We start from the raw sequence: 24,551 nt of genomic DNA on the forward strand, positions 1-24,551 counted from the left end.
ACTATTGGAACAACAGACTATACCAATAGGTCCTCACTAATACCAGCTTATCACTATTGGAACAACAGACTGTACCACCAGATCTTCAGTAATACCATTTTATCACTATTGGCATAACAGACTATACCACCAGATCCTCCCTAATACCAGCTTATCACTATTGGAACAACAGACTATACCAATAGGTCCTCACTAATACCAGCTTATCACTATTGGAACAACAGACCGTACCACCAGATCCTCACTAATACCATCATATCACTATTGGAACAACAGACCGTACCACCAGATCCTCACTAATACCATCGTATCACTATTGGAACAACAGACTGTGCCACCAGATCCTCACTAATACCATCGTATCACTATTGGAACAACAGACTGTACCACCAGATCCTCACTAATACCATCTTATCACTATTGGAACAACAGACCGTACCACCAGATCCTCACTAATACCATCGTATCACTATTGGAATAACAGACTATACCACCAGATCCTCCCTAATACCAGCTTATCACTATTGGAACAACAGACTATACCAATAGGTCCTCACTAATACCAGCTTATCACTATTGGAACAACAGACTATACCACCAGATCCTCCCTAATACCAGCTTATCACTATTGGAACAACAGACTATACCAATAGGTCCTCACTAATACCAGCTTATCACTATTGGAACAACAGACTATACCAACAGGTCCTCACATATACCATCTTATCACTATTGGAACAACAGGCTATAATACCAGACCCTCACTAATACCATCGTATCACTATTGGAACAACAGACTATACCAATAGGTCCTCACTAATACCAGCTTATCAGTATTGGAACAACAGACTGTACCACCAGATCTTCACTAATACCATCTTATCACTATTGGAATAACGGACTGTACCACCAGATACTCACTAATACCATCTTATCACTATTGGAACAACAGACCGTACCACCAGATCCTCACTAATACCATCGTATCACTATTGGAACAACAGACCGTACCACCAGATCCTCACTAATACCATATTATCACTATTGGAATAACAGACCGTACCAGCAGATCCTCACTAATACCATCTTATCACTATTGGAACAACAGACTGTACCACCAGGTCCTCACTAATACCATCGTATCACTATTGGAATAACAGACTGTACCACCAGGTCCTCCTTAAAACCCTCTTATCTCTAGTTGAACAACAGTCTATAACACCAGGTCCTCACTAATACCATCTTATCACTATTGGAACAACAGACTGTACCACCAGGTCCTCACTAATACCATCTTATCACTATTGGAACAAAAGACTGTACCACCAGGTCCTCACTAATACCATCTTATCACTATTGGAACAACAGACCGTACCACCAGGTCCTCACTAATACCATCTTATCACTATTGGAACAACAGACCGTACCACCAGATCCTCACTAATACCATCGTATCAATATTGGAATAACAGACTGTACCACCAGGTCCTCCCTAAAACCATCTTATCACTATTGGAACAACAGACCGTACCACCAGATCCTCAATAATACCATCTTATCACTATTGTCAACAGACTATACTACTAAATCGTCATTTCAATAATTCTTACTCCTTTTGGCACACCAATCCATGCCATTATCCATTAGCTAATTGCTGACTTGACCAGGTGAAAGTGATGGAGATTTGCTGTAATGTGAGAACAGACTAATCATTGGCACAAGTTTGAGTGCAGTATTTTGGTGACTCAAGCCTGATTTCAGGTGCACATCATGTGGCCCCTGTTTTAGATGTGTTCATTACAGTTTTACATACCTCCCAAGTTTCCCTATTCAGGAGGTACAGTCCCTATTTTAGACCTAAATCCCTCTCCCAATGTCCCTGTTTTCTATGAGCTCCATATTGTTGGTGTGTCTGGGTGTATAACTTAGCTCCATAGCAATAATACTCACAGTAATGTGTCTTTAAAGGATCACTATAGTGTCAGGAAAACAAATCGGTTTTCCTGACACTATAGTACCCTGAGGGTGCCCCCACCCTCAGGGTCCCACTCGCGTGGTGCTGAAGGGGTTAAAAACCCTTCAGTTACTCACCTTCTTCCACCGCCGGGCTCCCTTACCTCTCCTCCCCGCCAACATCAGCACCCCCGTCTGACGTCAGCGGAGCGTAATGCACATGCACGGCAGTGCCGCTCGCGCATTCAAAGTGTCCATAGGAAAGCATTTTTCAGAAGCATTTTTCAGATGTGCCTCTAGAAGCTGTCCGGAAGACAGCCACTAGAGGCTGGCTTAACCCCAAATGTAAACATAGCAGTTTCAGAGAAGCTGCTGGGTTAATCCTAGAGGGACATGGCACATAGACCACTTCATTGAGCTGAAGTGGTCTGGGTGACTATAGTGTCCCTTTAAACTGCAATAAATGTGTCAATATAAGATGCATTGTTCTTATTCAAAATTACATTTTAGTTGCATAAATTGTTTTTAGTAAGTCTAACATTTCTCAGAACAGTTCCGCCCAAACAACCACAGACACTCAGAACAGCCCACCCCTGGCCTCACCCCCACTTACACCCCCAAAATGTAAGTTTCCCTCTTTGGGGGTATGGTTTTATGAGCCATGTGCCATTTATGCAGGGTATTTAAATATGTCAATCTCATCTCTGTATGTTCAAATGTTCTATCAAATAGACCTGGAAATAGACACAATTCTCCATAGACTGCAGATATCATTTCGATATATCACCAGGGATAGCGGTCATCTTGCACTCAGACTCCAGGTCCAGCATTATCCATGATGCTTAGTGTACCATACTGCTCCTCTCTTTGCCCACACACAGACAGACCCCTCGTGGATGAGTGCTGTGGGAGTAGTTTTAAATAGTATACTGTCTGGCCTTGTATTAGTGTGTCTGTCTTGTCCTGTAAGAAAAAATGAATCACAGGAAGCTAGCTTAAGGATTATATTTTCGGGAAGGGAGAGAGTTATTTTTGCGTGGAGATATTTTTAAACCCTCAATAAATTTCACTGATTTCATGTGAAAATAGTATTCTCTTTTAAATTTTTAGATAGAATAAGTTTATAGAATTAGTTTATACAGAAAACTCTCTGACTTCCCAAAAACTCAGGAGAGTCTAAGTGACTAAATATTAATAAATTAATTAAACATAAGACTGGAAAATTAAATCGAGCCAAATGGTCTAAAATGGTACACCAATGAACGGGGGAACTATGTGAATGAAAGAGAAAATGGTATACTATGGGGACTGGGATGTAGTCTAAACACAAAGGGATGCCAGCTTACCACCAGACTGGAAGGTAAATGAAAAATAAAAAAAATGTTATTGATTGAAATAACACAAAGTGAAAAAACCTTATATACAGTGGTGTTAGTGTTCATGTACAATGCATTAAAAAACAGGTAATCAATAAGCAGGTAAATAGTATAGTCAGATATTCACCAAAGCATATGGTGACACAATGTATAGCTTTGCTAGTCATAACCAATTAGCTGCGTATATCGAACTACCTGTGTAGATACTAAAGTATGTCACTCCGAGAAAACTAAGGTCTAAATATATATATATGTGCACACGTCTGTGCTTCAATATATATAGAATAAAATATGGAAACTAGCCACAGTAAGTAAGTTCTAAGGAGAGTCCTGAGCGGTGGGTGGGGCCCTAAATACTAATAGGGGGGGGGACCTAATGTCCTTACCCCCTGCCCCCCCCCCCCCCCCCCGAGCGGCGGGTGGGGACCCTAAATACTAATAAGGAAGGGGGGGGAACCTAATGTCCTCAGGTTAACACAGAAAAACAAATGTGTGTATTTAAGGTTTGGGTTCTGGTACAGTTTTGTATCAATTGTGATACAGACTCTGTAGCCATTCTCGTACAAGGTTAATCTCTAAAGTTGGGTTGCCCAAAAGGTAGATAGATCCCCAACTGTAACATGTCTGCAGACCCCAATACGTGGCCATAGCATCCTGGGAGTTGTAGTATTGAAACAGCTGGAGATCTACCTTTTTTGCTCATAAGAGTGAATTGTTATGAATTCAACAATAATTTAAGGTGAATTACAAATATCAGACCTACATAGCTAAATTGGAAAAATTATCGAAGTGCGCTAAGTTTTCATTTAGACTGTTTGCCCTCAAATTTGGAATTTACTTTACGTCCACTTTGAATTCCCAACAATTGACACATTAGTGAATAAAGATGTCATTGCAATTCTTTTTATATATATATATTTTTCAATGCAAATAAAAGATTATTGAATCCAGTAAATAATTAGTACCCACAATGCACATGAAGGATAAGCAATAATAATCAATAAAAACCAATATTGGAGCCAGTCAGTAATGTTCACAAACATATTTCAGTACATTTCTCACTTCTGACAATGTATTATATTTTTTTATGTTTTACGGAATTCCTTTATGATCCTGATTTTAATGAACACATAGAAATTATAATTGTCACTGTGCATCCAGCAAATTAATTCAACATAATTTATTTTCCGGCATCGAGCCACCCAGTGCTCTCTCTGGCACAGAGGGGGTTAAGCCTCTTCAGCCCATATTCAAAAATAATTGGACACTTTTATAACCCACTGTTTTGGAAGGATATGGCCTTCTCGGGGTAGAATCTGCCATAGACCCAGCATGTTTGTACTGGGAGAGATTAACACTGTACAGAAATAGGGTGATTACAAACGGCGTAGGCGGAATTTGAAAATTGCTTTTCTAGTAATGATGATTCAATAAGGCTGCAATGAAATATTATGTTTCGAACACAGGTCTGGACATTTTAAAAGATTTGACGCGTTGGGGCCAATAGATTAACCAGGTGTAGATTTACCTGTCCATGAATATTCTAAGTATCAAAACCGCATCAGAAAGATGTCACTTGGATCACGGTGAAAAGTCCATGTAATGAGACACGCGTGTTACACCAGGACGTGAACTATTAACTAGTGTTAGTGAATAGTTCACAAATTCAAGATCTCTTTCATAAAATTCAATTGATCAGATAATAGCACATTTAAGATTGAAATGGAATTGAAAAAAAAAAGTCAGCCGTTCTCCTGTTTTGTCTGTTTTGTCCTAAAACTTTACTGAAATTTACTGATAACTTACTAGAATTTCCATTTAGCGGAATAACCTTGAGTGTGTTCTTCACCGAGTCGTTGACCTTTAAACTTTGTATGATGTCCATTTAATACTGAGATCTTATGACGAATACAGACTGAAGGACCAGACAGCCTTGTCACATCTTTTTAACGTTTACCCATAATTGTAGGAGTTTGCAGTTGTTAGGTTACAATATCTGCATTACCTGGTCAAGGTGTTGCAGCTCATCTTTTAGTGCATAACCTCAATAAAGCTAATATGCCTGTTAGGCCTGGCTGTTGTGATTCCTAAATAAATACATGCATATAAGTCTTCATTATCTAGAAGTCTTGTGCTGTTTAACTCACTCCCATGAGATAAGGCGGACATTCCGTCACATCACTTACCGGTAGAACTTATCCTTCTACTAATCTCACAACGTTTCCGCAGTCCATCTGTTTTGTACATATACTGGAACGCCTATCTCATGGCTGTTCCAAGCAGGAGAGGGCGCTGTCAAGGACTGACCTGCGACACGGTTTGTAAGTATGTTGAGTTGAACGTTCCTTGTTTGTTGGTAAATAACGTTCAGTGTCTCTCTAGAATGGAGATCCATCGTCTTCCTCTATGTTGCTACAGTTACTGCTGATGTCATAATATGTATCTTGTATTGTAACGCATGAAACGTAACATATATCGCGACATTGTGTGCATGGCACCCGCTAATATGTGACTTGTCTTTGTCTTGCCTTGGCTTACTTACCCATTTAATTAACACGTCAGTGTGCGTAGTGTTTGAATTTATATCTCCATTTTATTCACAGAATTTTTTAACAGTTTTCTTTTTTTGTGGTAGATGAACCAATTTCACCTAAGAAATCAAGAAGCGATAGCAACTCCTTTTTCTATGCCATTAAGAGGAGACTTTCCTCTGTATCGACTGAGTGGAAGTCGGTAACGATTGAGCCAGAGGAGGAGACAGCAGAGAATAACATCATGGCTGTACGTGTCATGGTTCACAGCGACAATAGCAGGTAATGATATAAAGTATCTGGTTTAGTGAGAACATAAATATTACCCACAGTATTAATACAGTCCCTGCACGATATGGATAATTCCTATTGGGTCCAATAAATCGTGTAGATAATGCCCGGCAGGGTCAGACAGGTCCTGCCCGGTATGGGGGTGGCATATCATGTTTATAATGCCAAGTAGGGTCCAATAAATCACATAGATAATACCCAGCAGAGTCAGATAGGTCAGGTTTATAATGGCTGATGTGGGATATATCCTGTCTATAATGCATGATGGGGGTCTTTTATATCATGTTTATAATGTCAGATGGGGTCTGATAGATCATGTTTATAATGCCCATAGGGTCTAATAAATCTCATAGATAAAGCCCATAGGATCTGATAAATCACATAAATAATGGCCAGCAGGGTCAAATATATCATGTTTATAATATATCATGTTTATAATGCCCAGTGGGGTCTGATATATCATGTTTATAAAGCCCGGTGAGGTCTGATATATCATGTTTATAATGTCTGGTGTAAGGGTGGCATATCATATTTATAATGTCTGGTGTAAGGGTGGCATATCATATTTATAATGCCCAGTGGGGTCTGATATATCTTGTTTATAATGCCTGGTGTGGGGGTGGCATATCATGTTTATAATACCCGGTGGAGTCTGATATATCATGTTTATAATGTCAGGTGTAAGGGTGGCATATCATATTTATAATGCCCAGTGGGGTCTGATATATCTTGTTTATAATGCCTGGTGTGGGGGTGGCATATCATGTTTATAATACTCGGTGGAGTCTGATATATCATGTTTATAATGCCCAGAGAGGTCTGATATATCATGTGTATAATGCCTGGTGGGGTCTGATATATATCATGTTTATAATGCCTGGTGTGGGGGTGGCATATCATGTTTATAATACCCGGTGGAGTCTGATATATCATGTTTATAATGCCCGGAGAGGTCTGATATATCATGTGTATAATGCCCTTAGAGGTCTGATAAGTCGCATAGATAATGCCTATATGAAACAGTTATCGATCGGACTGTAAAAATGAAGTGATCCATTGTGAGTTCTCTAATTGCTATACATTATCTCCCAGTTCAGACAATGAGGAAGAAACTTATTCTGAAAGAACAGACAGCTCTGTGAACATAAACGGGAAACAAACTGATGGTATGTACGTAGGAACAGAAGAACACTGGGGGGGGGGGGGGGCAACTACAATTAAATAACCCAATCTGAGGCCAAACCAGCACCTTATCGCACTCTTTCATAATAATATAATGTTATATATTACATATAGTAATTCAGTGTTTATTATTAAAACTGCAGTGCCTAGAATACAAAATTAATAAAACAATATAGCGACATAATGTGTTTATTACTGTGCGCTTTGAAGCAGCAGCCACACATCTTTCTATATTGGTGTCCCACTGATCACATTGCCAGCCCTCCTCTGGTTGAGTATAGGGTGGTAGGGACTGAACCATGGACAGGCAGGGCAATTGTTAGTAAATATTCACATAAAAAGGATGCTCACTATTCTCCAGGTATCTGGAGAGAGCAGGAGAGCAGTTTTTACAGCAAATAGGGACATTTCCAAAATAAATTTGATTGAAAATTAAAACTTGATTCTTTATTCTTAGAAGTAAAAGCGGAATTAAATTAAAAGCAGTGAAAGCACAACGCAATGCACTAATCATTGCTTACAAATTGTGGATTTGTTCACAAAAAACAGGAGGTGCCAGGTGATATTTACCCTCGCCATTTGTCATCGCTGCTTTTAATTATTAAGTGGTAAATAATTACGTTTTAATTTCGACCAAATTTACTTTGATCAATTTGTGCTTTTCTACGTAGAGGATGAATAATTGTTCTCCAGGGCAACACAGAGGGCAAGAAACGCAGGTGGCACAGAGGGAAATGATACCAGTCAAAGTCCTTTAGGATGATCTTTTTTTCCTTGGTCAGTGATGCCCTCTGCTGGCATTTCAATAGTACTACATGTTAGTTGAAAGAAGCATTTTGTGAAATAGATTTATTTATTTTTTATATAGTTGAGATTTACTAAATAATACAAACAAGTTAATTACAGCAACAATTCCTTCACAGTGTTCCGAAATAAATAAATTAGCATTGTAGGGGCAGTGTAAGCACCAAAACCATGATACCTCAAAGTAGTATGTAATGAATTTGAATCAGTTACCAGTGGTTAACGCAGACAGCGTAGCAAGTGTTGTTGTTCCCATGCACTTTCTTAAGTACATACATGATGTAGCCAATTAAATTTTTACCGGTAATTAATTCTTTGCTTTTGTAGCAACAAGCCATACTGGTCAGACGGTCCCTTCCAGCAAGCTTCGGAGATGGAAAAGGCTTCTGTCTGATAAGAACATGTTTTCTAAGTGTGAGTAGTGGGAAATGAGAAAATTATCCATGCAATGGTTGCCTAAATTATAAGTGGCTCCTTCGCAGTTGTCCATCGTGGCGGGCAGACCCTTCTCATTAGTCACCAGACACACGCCCAAGTCACCAGACAGAGAGACGCCCAAGATGTATATGTGACCCCGTGCAGATGCCCACATTATCTATTGGCAGGTCCTGCAGCATTTGTTGAGTTGATTCCTATTATAGACCTCAATGGTTGCTTACGCAATAATTGTAGCGCTTGCTGTGTACCACATTGTGACTGACTGGATGTCAATATGTGTTAGATTCTTAACACTGGCATACATTGCTGCACATATTTTTTTTTTTCTTGTTTGTGATTTTCTTTACAGTGACTGTGTTGAGTCTAGTCTTGTTCTGGTTATGGGGCTGGATTGCCAGGCATTTTACTCACCCATAGGGGGCGCTCTAGTACCATATGATTGATTATCTTCAATATTCCTTATGTCCAACGATTTCTCAGGTCCTGCCAGAACTATAAATGAATGGATATTCAGCAATGAGGAACTAGAGGGATTTCATACTTTTAACTGTTGATAATAACGTTTACCATTATAATAACATTGGGACATATTCACTAAACAGTGAGATTATGTAACTTGAGAACACAAAAGCCAAGTTAAACAAAATATCTATGTCTTCTCAACTGTACATTAAAAAACACGTTGGCCCTGATTTGTCAAGTCTGATCTAAATTCTTCACAGTTCACTGTTCAGTGACTAAGCCCCATTGTTTTATGAAGATATAGTACCAGTGGGTTTGGATGTTAGTAAAACACATCTCCAGAGGTAGACTGAACAAGGAGGATGGGAATGGGATTTTATAGGATTTGAAAAACTAGATTTGGTGCTCCTGTAGTACTAACAATCCACAAGGTGGGGGCGCTAATTAATTATGTATGCAAACTGTTCCTTACAAAGCACAGCCCACCCTTTACACAGCACACTGTGTGTTAGCGGATACAACTTGTAGCAAAAATAATTCAGCATAAGAGCTTGCAATCTAAATTGTAATTTACGCAGTCCAAGTTAACATGCCCGGTCTGTGCACAGACTCTAGCTCCTTGTTTGATTCATTATTTTGTCCCACTTGCAATGGAATTGTTTGTATCTATGTAACTAATACAGAGGAGCATCTTGCAGTAATCATAATTATTGGGTGATTTATACAATTAGAGCAATCACAACAGAAACCAATGGCATGGTCCACTTCTTGCTCCAAGATTAGAATTTTCCACCCTATTTTTCTTTATTCAGAAAACTCACTGTGTATTGTCTGCCCCTAAGATTTTCAGTATATTCAATATATTCAGATTATAAAATATGGACAAACTTTTGAAGGTGTGGCTTGGGAGCCTGAGAATCACAAAGGGCACCAAGTTTTACACATTTTGGCAATAATTTTTAAAATACAACTGATCACGCAAAAAATATATATTTTATTGAAGGATAGTGATCATATGAAGCCATTTATTATCACATAGCTGTTTGGCTGTTTTTTTTAACTCATAATGATAACAGAAATCACCCAAATAACCCTGATCAAAAGTTTACATACCCTTGAATGTTTGGCCTTGTTACAGACATACACGGTGACACACGCAGGTAAAAATGGCAATTAAAGATCAATTTCCCACACCTGTGGTTTTTTAAATTGCAATTAGTGTCTGTGTATAAATAGTCAATGAGTTTGTTAGCTCTCATGTGGATGCACTGAGCAGGCTAGATGCTGTGCCATGGGGAGCAGAAAAGAACTGTCAGAAAAGACCTGCGTAACAAGGTAATGGAACTTTATAAAGATGGGAAAGGATATAAAAAGATATCCAAAGCCTTGAAAATGCCAGTCAGTACTGTTCAATCACTTATTAAGAAGTGGAAAATTCAGGGATCTCTTGATACCAAATCAAGGTCAGGTAGACCAAGAAAGATTTCCGCCACAACTGACAGAAGAATTGTTCGGGACACAAAGAAAAACACACAGGTAAGCTCAGGAGAAATACAGGCTGCCCTGGAAATAGACGGTGTGGTTGTTTCAAGGAGCACAATACAAAGATACTTGAACAAAAATGAGCTGCATGGTCGAGTTGCCAGAAAGAAGCCTTTACTGCGCCAACGCCACAAAAAAGCCTGGTTACAATATGCCCGACAACACCTTCTGGCACACTGTAATTTGGAGTGACGAAACCAAAATAGAGCTTTATGGTCACAACCATAATCGCTCTGTTTGGAGAGGGATCAACAAGGCCTATAGTGAAAAGAATACCATCCCCACTGTGAAGCATGGTGGTGGCTCACTGACGTTTTCAGGTGGGAGGATGAATTCTAAAGGCCCCACCAGTGGTTACAGCAGTAAAAGTTGAAGGTTCTGGAGTGGGCATTACAGTCTCCTGACCTTAATATCATCGCGCCACTCTGGGGAAATCTCAAACATCCGGTTCATGCAAGACGACTAAAGACTTTGCATGACCTGGAGGCATTTTGCCAAGACGAATGCCACCTGCAAGGGGCCTCATAGACTGCACGCTGTCATTGATGCTAAAGGGGGCAGTACACAGTATTAACAACTAAGGGTATGCAGATTTTTGAACAAGGGTCATTTAATTTTTTCTTTGTTGCCATGCTTTGTTTTATGATTGTGTCATTCTGTTATAACTGACAGGTGAATATGAATCCCATAAGAATTAAAAGAATGTGTTTTGCCTGCTCACTCATGTTTTCTTTAAAAATTGTACATATATTACCAATTCGCCAAGGGTGTGCAAACTTTTGAGCACAACTGTAGGTTAATACAGCTGTTAAAAGCTGATAGCTCCCTGTGCTGACCGTAAGGAGCTGCGGCTTTACATGCGACTGTTGCATGTTACCATACATGGACAGACCCATTCCAACAGCACAATTATATTATATGATCTCACCGTGAGCTACAGGTGTGCATCCCCAGAGTGTTATTTATTGTGTTATGTTATGCAACAGATACAAATGTAAATTTTATATAAATTACAGAGCAATGTCTCCTCTGACTGCACTATCTGTGCTTTAAACTGAAAACAGACAAAGATCGGGTCACTGCCCGGTAGAGACCCCAGCTCCATCAGTACTGGGGATCTAAACGGGGTCTCCTGTATTAAACAAACACAAGAGATCTGCGCAGTGACAGCCAATTCCCAGGGATATTTAAAGTCCCTCACTAAAATCATCACTAAGATTCTGTTTTGTTTTTTGTACTTACTGTAGGTATCATAACTACTAATCACTGATTGCAGTGGATATGGTGATTAGGCAGATTAGTTGTGGTTAATAATAGTCCCGTGAGGCTGTGTATCTCTATATGAGCAGTGATTCTTTATTATGTGTGATTGTATACCGTAAAATGCATTTACCCATCTTGGACCTATTTCACAGCTATGTATATGTATCTTGCTCAGCTCCATTTACATGTATTTGGCTTATTTCACAGCTAGGTATATGTATCTGACTCAGCTCCATTTACCCATCTTCAGACTATTTAACAGCTATGTATGTGTATTTGGCTCAGCTCCATTTACCTGTCTTGGGCCTATTTCACAGCTATGTACCGGTATATGTATCTGTATCAGCTCCATTTACCCATCTTCAGCCTATTTCACAGCTCGGAGTATTTATCTGGCTCAGTTCCGGGCCCTTGCCTATCATTCTATCACTTGTACGTTTGCTGTATATAGGTATCTCAGTTCTATGCTAGGACCATTCAATTTAGCTCCACTCCATTTCCTTGGAATTGGCGAGCCGGAAGAGCCTTCAGGGGCCCAATTATATTTTATACTGGTGTCTCTCACCATTTAATCTGCTACCAGTAGAAAGTAAGATGGTTTCGGAGCAAAATTGTAATAATTGGAAAAGATTCTGGTAAAGATTTTTATATTTATTATTTCTATTTTTATTATTAAAGGCGATATATTCTACATCGCAGTACTTCTCTCTTTAGCACCAATAAGGTTACCAGTCAATTGATTTTCTACCTTGGTTAGAACTTCATTATCAAATTGTCAGCCTCTAGACCCTTGTTATCTTCTCTGTATTGCACATATGTGATATATTATACGTCTTCTCTGTAGAATACTGAATGACCTGGGTGTTAAATGTTTAGTTGTACATCCTGGCCTTTTCAGAAAAGGGAAGTGAATAATTTGGAGTTAGAATTCTGCTCCATAATATTTAACAGAGAACATGTTTATCGTATGAGATGTGTCATGATGCAGACACTAGAGGGAGCTCTATATCTTCCAGAGATGGATGGAATCTCAGAATTTCTTCATTAAATTCAGTCTAAGAAAATTCCTGCCAAAGAATGTAAAAAATGTTACAGTGAATAGTTTTCCTCACCCATAGAAAGGTCATTTTTGAAGAAGCACTTGTGCGTCTACAAGAGTTATGAACAACATGTAAGTGTAATTCCTATACTGATCTCAGAAGAGGTGTATAGAAAGAGCCGCAATGCTTTCTCGCTGTCTGGGCGCAGTCTGCATTATTACCTTGGTGTCTTTTTTTTGTTTTACTATACAGATGCATAATGAGGACTCGACCGTGTTGACAACAAAACTGCTATTTTACTGATAAATAGCCATATATACGGCCATTACTGATATAACCAGAGATAAGGCCATTACTGATAAATACAATGTATGAACCAGGTGCACAATGTGGTAAAAACAGCAACTTATCTTAAAATTTAACAGTACAGCTTCCTCTGGAGATATCCCAGGCAGTACCCCCCCAAATACAACAAACTAAAATAGAATATAAAGAGGATACAGCTGTAACTCTACAAAAAAAATACTAATATAGTGTATAAAATATGGCCCAGTCAGAAATGCACTCACTAGTAGGTAGATGGTAATATCACCTTAAGGTGCCTTCTCTTTGAATCCAGGGGGGCTAGTCCACATCTCTTCCCCTGCTGGCAGCAGTCTCTACACACCAAGGAGAGCCAGACTCCAAAATTCTTCCAAAAGGTTAGTAATTATTCATACAGACAAAATAAATAACAAGATACATTTAAAAGGTAAACAAATAAAAGTGGGCTGTCCTAAGTGCTTCGTCCCTATATGGGACTTCCTCAGGGACTCAAACAGTGAAATGACATAAATTCAGAATAATACAAACAATTTCTCCCAAATAAAAAAAAAAAGGAGAGAGAATTCTGTTTTGGATTACTGATAAATAACCAAAAATATGACCATTTCGTGTAAATAGCTAGAAATAAAAAAGCCATTACCGGTGAATAATTAGAGATAAAGCCATTGCTGATAGATAATTAGAGACATGGCCATTACTGATAACCAGAGATAATGTCATTATTGATAAACAGCCAGATTAAGAACAGTTACCACATTTGTGGCCACATTTGTATCCACAGTGGCCACATTTACATTTGTATACACAGTGGCCACATTTGTATCCACATCCAATAATTATTATTATTTTTGGCATTTATATAGCGCCAACTTATTCCGCATCGCCTTACAATATTATAAGAGGGGGAAATGTAACAATAAACGAGACAAGTACAAAATGTTACAGGAACAGTAGGATGAGGAGGACCCTGCTCAAATGCGTTTACAGTCTAGATAATTCCTGGTTCTGATTATGCTCCATCCCATTACACCCTGGGGATCCATAGAGAACCCTCACTTATCCATTTTTCAGGAAGGAATATTCCGTTACGACACTCCCTGTGTCTTATATTGCTGGGGATGCCCATTAATGTGATTTTAATGGGGATCCATTGCATGTACCTCTCAGTTCTTTGAGGGTCTTATTGACACCCCTCCCCCCCCCACCAAATGATGAATTGAATCAAGTTTGTTATTGCTTTGTTAATACTAGGTAGGAATGAAATAACTGATGTAATTACTAGCCAGTTCGTAGTTGTATTGCCTGTCAGTGCCTTCCCTTTATTCACACAGTAGTTTGTAATGTGAAGTTTGTTTATCTGCTGCTCATTACATTTTATCGGGAGCATGATAGGTAAAACATTAATACCTAGTAACTCTAAAAAGCATGTTTTACCTTTAAAAAAAACAAAACATTTTTTTTTCAAATGTACGGGTTAATTTAAAGGGACGTGCATTGGAGAGAATGGAATGTAACTACTGTGAATAATGGAACTCTGAGAGATCTTTATAAGGAAATGGCATTTCACATCTTTGCTGTAAAACGGCTTCAGTCGAACTGAGTCCACATACAGAACATACACCCCAGGAACCTAGCTATTGTGGGACTACAACTCCCATGATGCTGCAGACTTTCTCTTGTGGCCTCTCCAACTTTAGATGGCTTTATTTTAAGCAGGAATTCTCTGCTGTTCTGTTGTACCGTGATCTGCATACAGAAAGTCTAGCAATAAATCTGTCCCGTAAAACACATGTGGCTGTGCTTTGTGAACATCTATAAAGCCCATCCAGACATCTTTATATCTTTCTACAGACCGTGCATGCGCAAGCCATAGAAATCAAACTACCGTAAATATTTCTTATAGCAATCAGCATTATTACATATCTAGCTCTTCCAAAGCATTCTTACAGCTGGTATCGTTCTTGAAAGTGACACTGGGTGGGCCAATCCTAATTTCATATGTATTAGATGGACAGACAGACAGACATAATGAAATCCAATGACACTAAAGGATCTTATTTGTTGGATGATAAGACTTGAAGTTGATCAGAGACTTTTCTATGAATACAATAATTGTATTGTTACCTTTATGACCCCTTTTCTTTAAAAGTGTTTTACTTTTTCTCCCACATTCGACATCCCATCTCCATCAGCCTACACGACAGATTAATGTATGGAAAATAATTTATAATGTTTTTTTTTTGCCCATAATTTCAGCAATTCCTTCGATTACTGTTACAAAGCCTGCTTGTGTTTCCCGGGAAGGATTGCCCAGTCTATTGAGTTCTCCAGATGATGAGGTACGTTCATTACTTTGTTAAAAGTATACATTTAATTGGGAGCAAAATATTGTTTCTGAGCCATTAATAGGCACTTAGAGCCCCAAATAATCCAATTAAAAGCCATATGTTTCTGTCTGATGAACAGACTAACTGGAGTGTTATTTTGGGCTGTTTAACCTGTATGTTCCAAGAACACTCTACAAATATGGCTCCTGGGCAAGGCGTTAATTAATTCTATATCCAGAATGTGATAGAATCTAGATTTATCCAGACTTGACAACTACATGTTCATATCTAACCAGGCTCTATAACCCTATATCCAATGCATGTATCAAATCGAACTCTATAACTCCATACTTATATAATGTATCTAACCAGGCTCTTTAACAACATATGCATATCATATACCTAACCAGGCTCTAAAACCCCATATCCATATAATATATCTACCCATGCTCTATAATTCCATATCCATCTAATATATCTAACCGAGATATATAACTCTATATCATATAATATATCCAACCAGGCTCTATAACTCTATATCCATATAATATAGCTATCCCAGGCTCTATAATTCCATATCAATCTAATATATCTAACCAAGATTTATAACTCTATACACATATAATATAGCTAACCAGGCTATATAACTCTATATACATATAAAATATCTAAACAGACTATAACTCCATATTCATATAATATATCTAATCAGGCTCTATAACTCTATATCCATATAATATATCTACCCATGCTCTATATTTCCATATCAATCTAATATATCTAACCGAGATCTATAACTCTATATCATATAATATATCCAACCAGGCTCTATAACGCTATATCTATATAATATACTTAACCAGGCTCTATAACTCTACATCCATGTAATATATCTACCCAGGCTCTATAACTCTATATCCATATAATATACTTTACATCCATGTAATATATCTACCCAGGCTCTATAACTCTATATCCAGATAATATATTTAACCAGGCTCTATAACTCTATATAAATGTAATATTTACAACCATGCTTTATGACGTTATACCCTTATTTTAATTCTAGGGTAGGATGGTAACCTCATATTTATACATATCCCTATTGATGTCCTCTAGGTATTCTGCAAATCGGTGGCTCCTGAATCCTTCAGTAATTCTGCTATAAGAAAGAATGAGGTTTTAGAGAACAGGTATCATGGGGTCCCAACATACAGACCCCATCACAAAGCACTCCTTAACAGCAGCCAAAATAATTTACAACGTGAACACACAACTCGATATCTGACTTCTGATAAACACATTCCCCACCTCAAGGGTGAACATGAAGGATACAGAGATGTCATTGTCTATAATCCTCACTCAGAATCTTCCATGGACTCAAGTGATGTTTTTGAAGAGGACTACCATGCAGATCAAAGGCTTAAGGAGAATCTGACAGAGCATGACTCTAATTTAAAAAGTCAAAGCCTTAAAAAGCTTGTGCTTTCTCAAGAGGAAAAAACCAACCTTCTGGATTGGAACATTGGAAACCCAAAACAACGTGTGGGAAATAATCGAGAGAAAGCTGCTCCCCAAGTGGAACCAGATCCTGGAGGAGAATCGGGGGCAAAAGGTAAATCGGCTTTCAGTATTCTGTCAGATATAATAAGAAGGTCGCTTAGAAGATCTACAAACTCTGTTTCAGAGAGTACGACACCCACTTTATTGAATAAAGAGAAATCGGGAGGCTATTTTGACTTTTCCACCTCATTTTTCCGAAGACGTGGCAGTAATACAGAACATCAAACAAATCCTAATGGCAGCGAAATGAACTCGCAAAGTCAACATTTAAGCTCTGGCTGGCGTATACATCCCCAAAACGATAAACAAAACACTTCCACAAACACCAAAATTGAAGATCGTATGCCAAAAATGTTGGAAAAAATCACAATTAAGGAGAACCCACCAAGTGGTGCAAATCAAGATATACCCTTTCGTAGCAGAAGAAATTCATTTTTTTCATCATTAAAGCTAAAAAAATCTGAAAATCCCCTATATGCATCATCCACTGATACATGGAGTGTGTTTGGAAGTTTTAGAAGAAATGTAAATGAGAAGAAAACGGCTGAAAGTCTTCAAACAAATATTGCCCATAAGCCACCCCCTAAACCTTCAAGAGGTGAGAACATGTCTCAGATACCTGTATGCATTAATGCTGATATATAAAATATAAAAATTTAATATATATATTTAAATGTTTACGCCAAGCACCATGACTATTTCAAAGACCTCTGGCATCATTAGTCAGCCTGGAGCAAGAGTTCCAAGCTTGCTAATGTGAGTTCTGTGTATGTTTGACATATGTTGTAATCACACACAGCATGCTGGTGACAGACAGCCAATGGCAGCACCGACCCCTCTGTGCCACCCCTATGCCACCCCTGACATCTTGAGGAGAAGTGAAATCAGCAGAGACAGATCATACTGCAGGGAGAAGTTGGCTTTGAAGTTGGAACAGAGTTTTAGCAAGTTAATTTTTTCCTACATTTTTTGGAGGGGACGGGGCCAAATCAGTGTTTTCTTAAAACACTGTTTCTTGGTTGGAGTAACCCTTTAATCTGTAATTCAAAAGATAGCTCTGACAATGTGTCTGCATACAAATAGGACTGGTAATAGTGGTCACCCTCGTCGAAATAGGATGAGTCATGTTCTATAGATTCAAGAAAAAAAGGGCTTGGAAAATATTTACTGTGAAAGGTCTGTCCTTTGTTTCTTATTGTTTAAAGGATCACTATAGGGTCAGGAACACAAACATGTATTCCTGACCCTATAGTGTTAAAACCACCATCTAGCTCTACTACTATGATTGGAAATCTTAACTTGGAAATGCAACTTTGTGAAATACACAGGGGTTTATTCACTAAACACTGAACAACAAAAAAAAGCTTAAAATGTATGCAAAAAGTGCTGATTTGGTAAAATGTCTCCATCTCAGTAATAGTCAAAGCTTGGATCGTTTAGTCTAAATCTTTCAATCTGATTTTTTTTTTTTAGATCACTGCAATTTGATTCTTAGTGAGTAAACCACACTATGTTAGCAACTATTATCTCATTCAATGTACAAAGTAGCAGTCATAAAGGGACAAACAATGCAGACACCTAAAACACTTTAGCTTACTGAATAGTGTGTCCTTTTCTATTGTAGAAAAAGTTAAGATTTCAATAGAAATGGGCACTTTTATAAATGAACCTTGTTACACCTTCCCAGCTAATACTTCCTGGTTCTTTAACTCAGTAAAGTTAACCTCAAGAGGTAGCAATCAGAGCACCTACCTTGCATATAGTTATCATCGAGCTGCATTAGGAAGTCTGTGATTGGACAGCCACAGAAAGTCTGGGTGGGGCTAAAAGGGGAGCGGTGCAAAGGCTGCAGACAAGAGATCTATAGCTTTTGCAAGCTGTTTTTAGATACACCCCCAATATAAATACATAAATGCATGCATGTTTTCATTGGGTGCATATCTACTAAATAGTCATTTTATTTATTTAGGCAACGGAGTGTCCCTTTAAGTATGATAGTGGTAGAAGAAGGCAGCTGTATTATTTTTACAATTGCGCTATTATTGTCATTATCACATTATTCCATTTTGGTAGTTCTTATTGCATAGAAATAGATATCCAGCCATTCTACTTGGAAGGCAAATTCTCCCTTCCTAGAGATTTTTCTACTTCGATAGAGATTAGCTAATACTTAATACAACAACGAGGACAAGAAAAAGCGACAGACTCTTACTAATTTCGGCATGGAGCAGAATTACACTTAAAGGACAACTGTGACCTCAAAACTATTTGTAATATAATAATCATTTCATCAAGTTTTAAAAATAAATATATGCTTTTTAAATGAAGTATATGTAAAAAACAAAAACAAATGAGCAAACCTCATCCCTACTTTTAGTGTATAAGAGATTTGTACAGCCATATACGTGCACCTTGGATCAGACAGTGTTTCAAAACAGTCACTTAGTCTCTATGGTCTTTCCTGTTTCTGCACTGAAAACCATAGAGACTAACTCTCCGTTTTCAAATACTGTCTGACCCAAGGTGCATGTATAAAGTTGACAGCATGGGCGTCCGCAGGAATTTTTCCACGGGGAGGGGGCATAATTGTAATGACATCCATGCTTGGTCCCTTTTTGACAGTGTCATGAAGGGGAGGAGCATAGTCTTTATCACATAAAGCCAGGGTGAATAGCATTTTAACAACTATGGTGTCAGGAATACATGTTTGTATTCCTGACACTATAGTGTTCTTTTAAGCAAATTAAAGAAACATTCTGGTCACCATAACAACTTCATCTAAATGAAAATGCTATGATGCCAGGAAGCCCCTGAAGCCCCCACTCTCAAATGGTTTAACCCCAAAGGCTTCCTCCAGCTCCAGATTTCCAGGTCGCTCAGTGGTATTCGGCTTCTGAAACAGAGTGTCAGGAAGTGCAGATTGAGGTCAGGCATGGGTGCTGCAGATTGGCTAGAGTGGTCAGTTGAGTCTCTAAGCCAATCGCTAGTTCCCAGTTCATAAAAATGTTTTGCTTTTTATGAATGGAGTGCCAGTTGACCGCTCTAGCCAATCAGCCACACCCCTCCCCAGCGGCCCTCTGTGCTTCCTGACACTCAGTACATAAAAGTGAACACATTAACACTGATATTTTTTTTTACCTGGGGAGATGAGAAGGTCCAAAGTTTCCCTGCCAGGCCCAGGTACCAAAGCCTTATGATGTGGTGTCCAGAATAAAGTGGAGGGTTCACTTCACTTGTCCTTCCTGCTCCAATCTCATTTTCTTCTCCTTCATTTGACACAGTCTTCTTTTTCTTCTGACACTGTCTTCTCTCCTACTTGGCTCCTTTACCTTTCTGCTGCTTTCTGCTTATTGTGCTCCCCCTTCTGCTCCTGTCTCTCTCTGATCTTTCTGCTCCTTGCAGACCCTTTCTGCTCCTTGCAGACCCTTTCTGCTCCTTCTCCTACTTTACCTTTGTGCTCCTTGCTGTCCCTTTCTGGTCCTTGCTACCATTTTCTGCTCCTTCTCCTACGTTACATTTGTGTTCCTTCTGATTCTTCCTGCTCCCTTACCTTTGTGCTCCTTCTGTCCCTTTCTGCTCTTTGTAGGCCCTTCCTTCTCCTTGCAGACCCTTCCTACTCCTTGCTGCCCCTTGCAGACCCTTCCTGCTCATTTCTGTTCCTTCGCCTACTTCACCTTTGTGCTCCTTCTGTCCCTTCCTGCTCCTTGCTGCTATTTTCAGCTCCTTGCTGACCATTTCTGCTCCTTCTACTTTACCTTTGTGCTGCTTTACCTTCCAGCTCCTTGCTGACCCTTCCTGCTCCTTGTTGACCCTTCCTGCTCCTTGTTGAGCCTTCCATCTCCTTGCTGACCCTTCGTGCTCCTTGCAGACCCTTCCTGCTCCTTGCTGCCCCTTCCTGCTCATTTGTGTTCCTTTGTGCTCCTTCTCCTACTTTACCTGTTGTGGTCATTGCTGTCCCTTCCAGATCCTTGCTGCCCCTTTTTCCTCATTTCTATTCCTTCTCCTTTCTGCTCCTTCTCTTACTTTACCTCCCCCATTCCTTACTTACCTGATCTATAGGCTGTCTCCCCCCCATGCCTCACTTTGATGATCTATAGGCTATCTCTGCCCCCCCATGCCTCACTTCGATGATCTGTAGGCTATCTCTGCCCCCCCCCCCCCCCATGCCTCACTTCGATGATCTGTAGGCTATCTCTGGCCCCCCATGCCTCACTTCGATGATCTGTAGGCTATCTTTGCCCCCCCTATATGCCTCACTTCACTGATCTCTAGGCTATCTCTGCCCCTCCCCCATATACCTCACTTCACTGATGTCTAGGCTATCTCTGCCCCCCCCCCCCCCCATATGCCTCACTTCACTGATCTCTAGGCTATCTCTGCCCCTCCCCCATATGCCTCACTTCACTGATCTCTAGGCTATCTCTGCCCCCCCCATATGCCTCACTTCACTGATCTCTAGGCAATCTCTACCCCCCCCCCATATGCCTCACTTCACTGATCTATAGGCTATCTCTGCCTCTCCCCTCCCCCCATATGCCTCACTTCACTGATTTCTAGGCTATCTCTGCCCCCCCCCCATATGCCTCACTTCATTGATCTGTAGGCTATCTCTGCCCCCCCCCCCCATATGCCTCACTTCACTGATCTGTAGGCTATCTCTGCCCCCCCACCATATGCCTCACTTCACTGATCTGTAGGCTTCCCCCCCAACCCCCATATGCCTCACTTCACTGATCTCTGCCCCCCATATGCTCCACTCCCCTTATCTATAGGCTATCTCCCCTCATTCCTCACTTCACTGATCTGTAGGCTATCTCTGCCCCATCCCCCACTTACCTAATCTGTAGGCTGTCTCTGGCTGCATGTGTTGCTCCCCTGCGGATTCAGTCAGAGAGAAGCAGGGATAAGATGCAGCTTCCTATCCCTGTCTCGCTCCATACACAGCGCCACCTGGCCGGCGCCGGTATTGCACTGTATTTTCAATTTCACACGAAAATTTGCAGAACAAGCTGAAAAATGCGCGGGGGGGGGGGGGGGGGGGGTGTGCGCAAGTGCCCTCCCCTTACCCCCCTGTGGATGCCCATGGCTGCCAGATTCTGTCATATACTAAAGGTAGGGATGGGTTTTTCTACATTTCCCCACACACTTCATTAAAAAGAAATGTTTCCTCTCCAAACGTGATGAAAGGAGTATTATCTTAAAATAGTTTTGAGTGACAGTTCTCCTTTAAAATGTTCTGTTCTTTAAATTATAAAAATTAATGCAACATTGTATATGACGCAGCAAGTAGGTTCTCTGTGAAATACCATCTCTATTGCCCAATACATTCCGCCTTGTTTTTTGGGTTAATCTGTGCTCTTGGTGCAGTCGACTGCATTCTGGCTATAAGTAAGAGCCCAGGCTCTCTAGACCCATAACACACAATTCAATCATATCTTAAAAGCTGATAGGTGCCAGGAGAGAGTTATGGGTAAATACTGAAAACAATTATCACCAAGAAACATTCACACTAAGTGCTTTTAAAGCAATGTGATGTGGCCTTAGCCTACGGACCCTGCATTGTTTATTGTATTTACATTACTGAGTGAAAGGTACGTAGCATTGTTCCCATGGTAAAAGAGATAAAGGGATTAAAAATGCTCCTATGGTAACTGAACATGCTAACAGTTGAAATCCACCATATTGGTTTGTAAGAAAGTCTAAACGATGTAGCGTCTGTTAGGGAAACATTGTGCTACATCAACATAGGAATTTAAAGGAACAGAGACAGAGATTTTATTAGTTTTCATGCAACAATGGAATGATTGGTCAGTGACCTCTTTGTTCCTGTTGTAAAATGTTCATCCGAATAGGGGGTCTCTATGGTCTTTTAATTAACCAGTTCAAAGAGAGCTTGAAGAACTGAATTGTAAACGCAAAGCATTAATATGATTATTTTTATTAAAGAAGGTTTGCTCACGTTTGCCTTTACAGATGAAACCGATACCATTAGTACATCAAACAGAACCCCACCGACAAGGGAATCCACAGCGATACCCACAGGTATGTCTCCTCTGTGCAACAGATACAGCCTCATTTTGCATGACAGGTGCATAGTCGTACCCTTGGGCATTAAGAATAAAACCCCCATATGTACCCAATAATGCATTGACACCAATATGTTGGGTAAAATGATGATGTCCATCAGCTGTATGGGGGATATATAAGTAGATATTGGTAAGTTATGATACAAACACCCTTAAAAAAGGCAGCCAGCCTTCGACAGGGTCGATGGCCCTATCTCTTTCAACTCCTAGAATTCTGGGATTCCCAGAAAAATACGTGGCCACGATCAAAGTCATGTACAACCAAGTATATGCACAGGTTATTATCACCGGAGCAAGGTCCACACCCTTTAAACTGGGTAATGGAACCCGACAGGGATGCCCCCTCTCCCCACTATTGTTTGTGCTGACCCTGGAACCACTCCTACAAGCTCTACGCAAACACCCACGTATACACGGCATAACAGTGGGAGGACAGGAGTTTCTAGTTTCCGCCTATACAGACGACATCCTGCTGACGATTACAGAACCGAAAGATTCCATGGATGCACTGCAAGAAGTCCTGGCACAATTCGGAGAATTCTCAGGCTATAGGGCTAACCTAGAAAAATCAAGTGCCCTCCTCTTAGGCCTGTCCGTGGAGGACACGGCGGCATTGCGGGCAAACTATAATGTTCCCATAGCTAAAGACCACATAAAATACCTAGGGATACAACTTCCGAGCGACCCGGCCAAACTTTATCATCTAAACTATGCCCCACTTATGCGAACCCTAATACAAGATAAGGATAAGTGGCTAGATAAGCCTATCTCCTGGATCGGGCGTATTCACGCAGTAAAGATGAATGTGCTACCCCGCATCCTGTTTCTCTTTCAGGCATTACCCATTAAACTACTAAAATCTGATCTAGCCCCACTGCAAAAGGCTGTCGGGGAATTCATATGGCAAAATCGACGTCACAGAATTTCCCGAAACATCTTATATAGACGAAAACAGAGAGGAAGGTTAGGGCTCCCACACTTTTATTTCTATTATCTAGCTGCGCAACTAACTCAGGTGACTATGTGGCACGCACCATTGTAGGTAAGGAGATGGGTGGACTTGGAGTCCCTCCTCACTGGCCCAGACTTACCACAATACCACATGTGGGTGCCCAGAGAAGATAGGCAGGGCTGCCATCAGAATTTTTGGGCCCCTGACAAAGCACAAGGTCTGCCCCCCCCCCCCCTCCCGGGCCCGCCCACGCCCTACCTAGTCCGCTGACAATGATGCAGGACTGAATGTCGGGTGTATGGTGGAAGTAAATTAGAATGTGTGTAATGGATGTAGTGTTTGTGTGTATTAGATACTGTTTGTGCAGTAAATGCAGAGTAAATGCAGAGTGTGTGTTTGTGTAGCGGATGCAGTGTG

At 40.0% G+C, this 24,551-nt stretch overlaps 1 protein-coding gene across 1 annotated transcript in view; it reads left to right on the top strand.

The window, feature by feature from the left end:
* The window catches only part of MICAL2 (microtubule associated monooxygenase, calponin and LIM domain containing 2), a 208,706-nt gene that overhangs the window by 158,735 nt on the left and 25,420 nt on the right, over positions 1-24,551 (top strand). The window contains exons 27-33 of the mRNA XM_063437516.1: positions 3,187-3,313; positions 5,965-6,142; positions 7,244-7,317; positions 8,465-8,551; positions 15,463-15,545; positions 16,653-17,694; positions 23,070-23,138. Of these exons, the coding sequence (XP_063293586.1) occupies positions 3,187-3,313; positions 5,965-6,142; positions 7,244-7,317; positions 8,465-8,551; positions 15,463-15,545; positions 16,653-17,694; positions 23,070-23,138 (1,660 nt within the window). The remainder of the gene's footprint in view (positions 1-3,186; positions 3,314-5,964; positions 6,143-7,243; positions 7,318-8,464; positions 8,552-15,462; positions 15,546-16,652; positions 17,695-23,069; positions 23,139-24,551) is intronic.

This window comes from Pelobates fuscus, chromosome 12 (assembly GCF_036172605.1).
Source record: "Pelobates fuscus isolate aPelFus1 chromosome 12, aPelFus1.pri, whole genome shotgun sequence".
Lineage (NCBI taxonomy): Eukaryota > Metazoa > Chordata > Amphibia > Anura > Pelobatidae > Pelobates > Pelobates fuscus.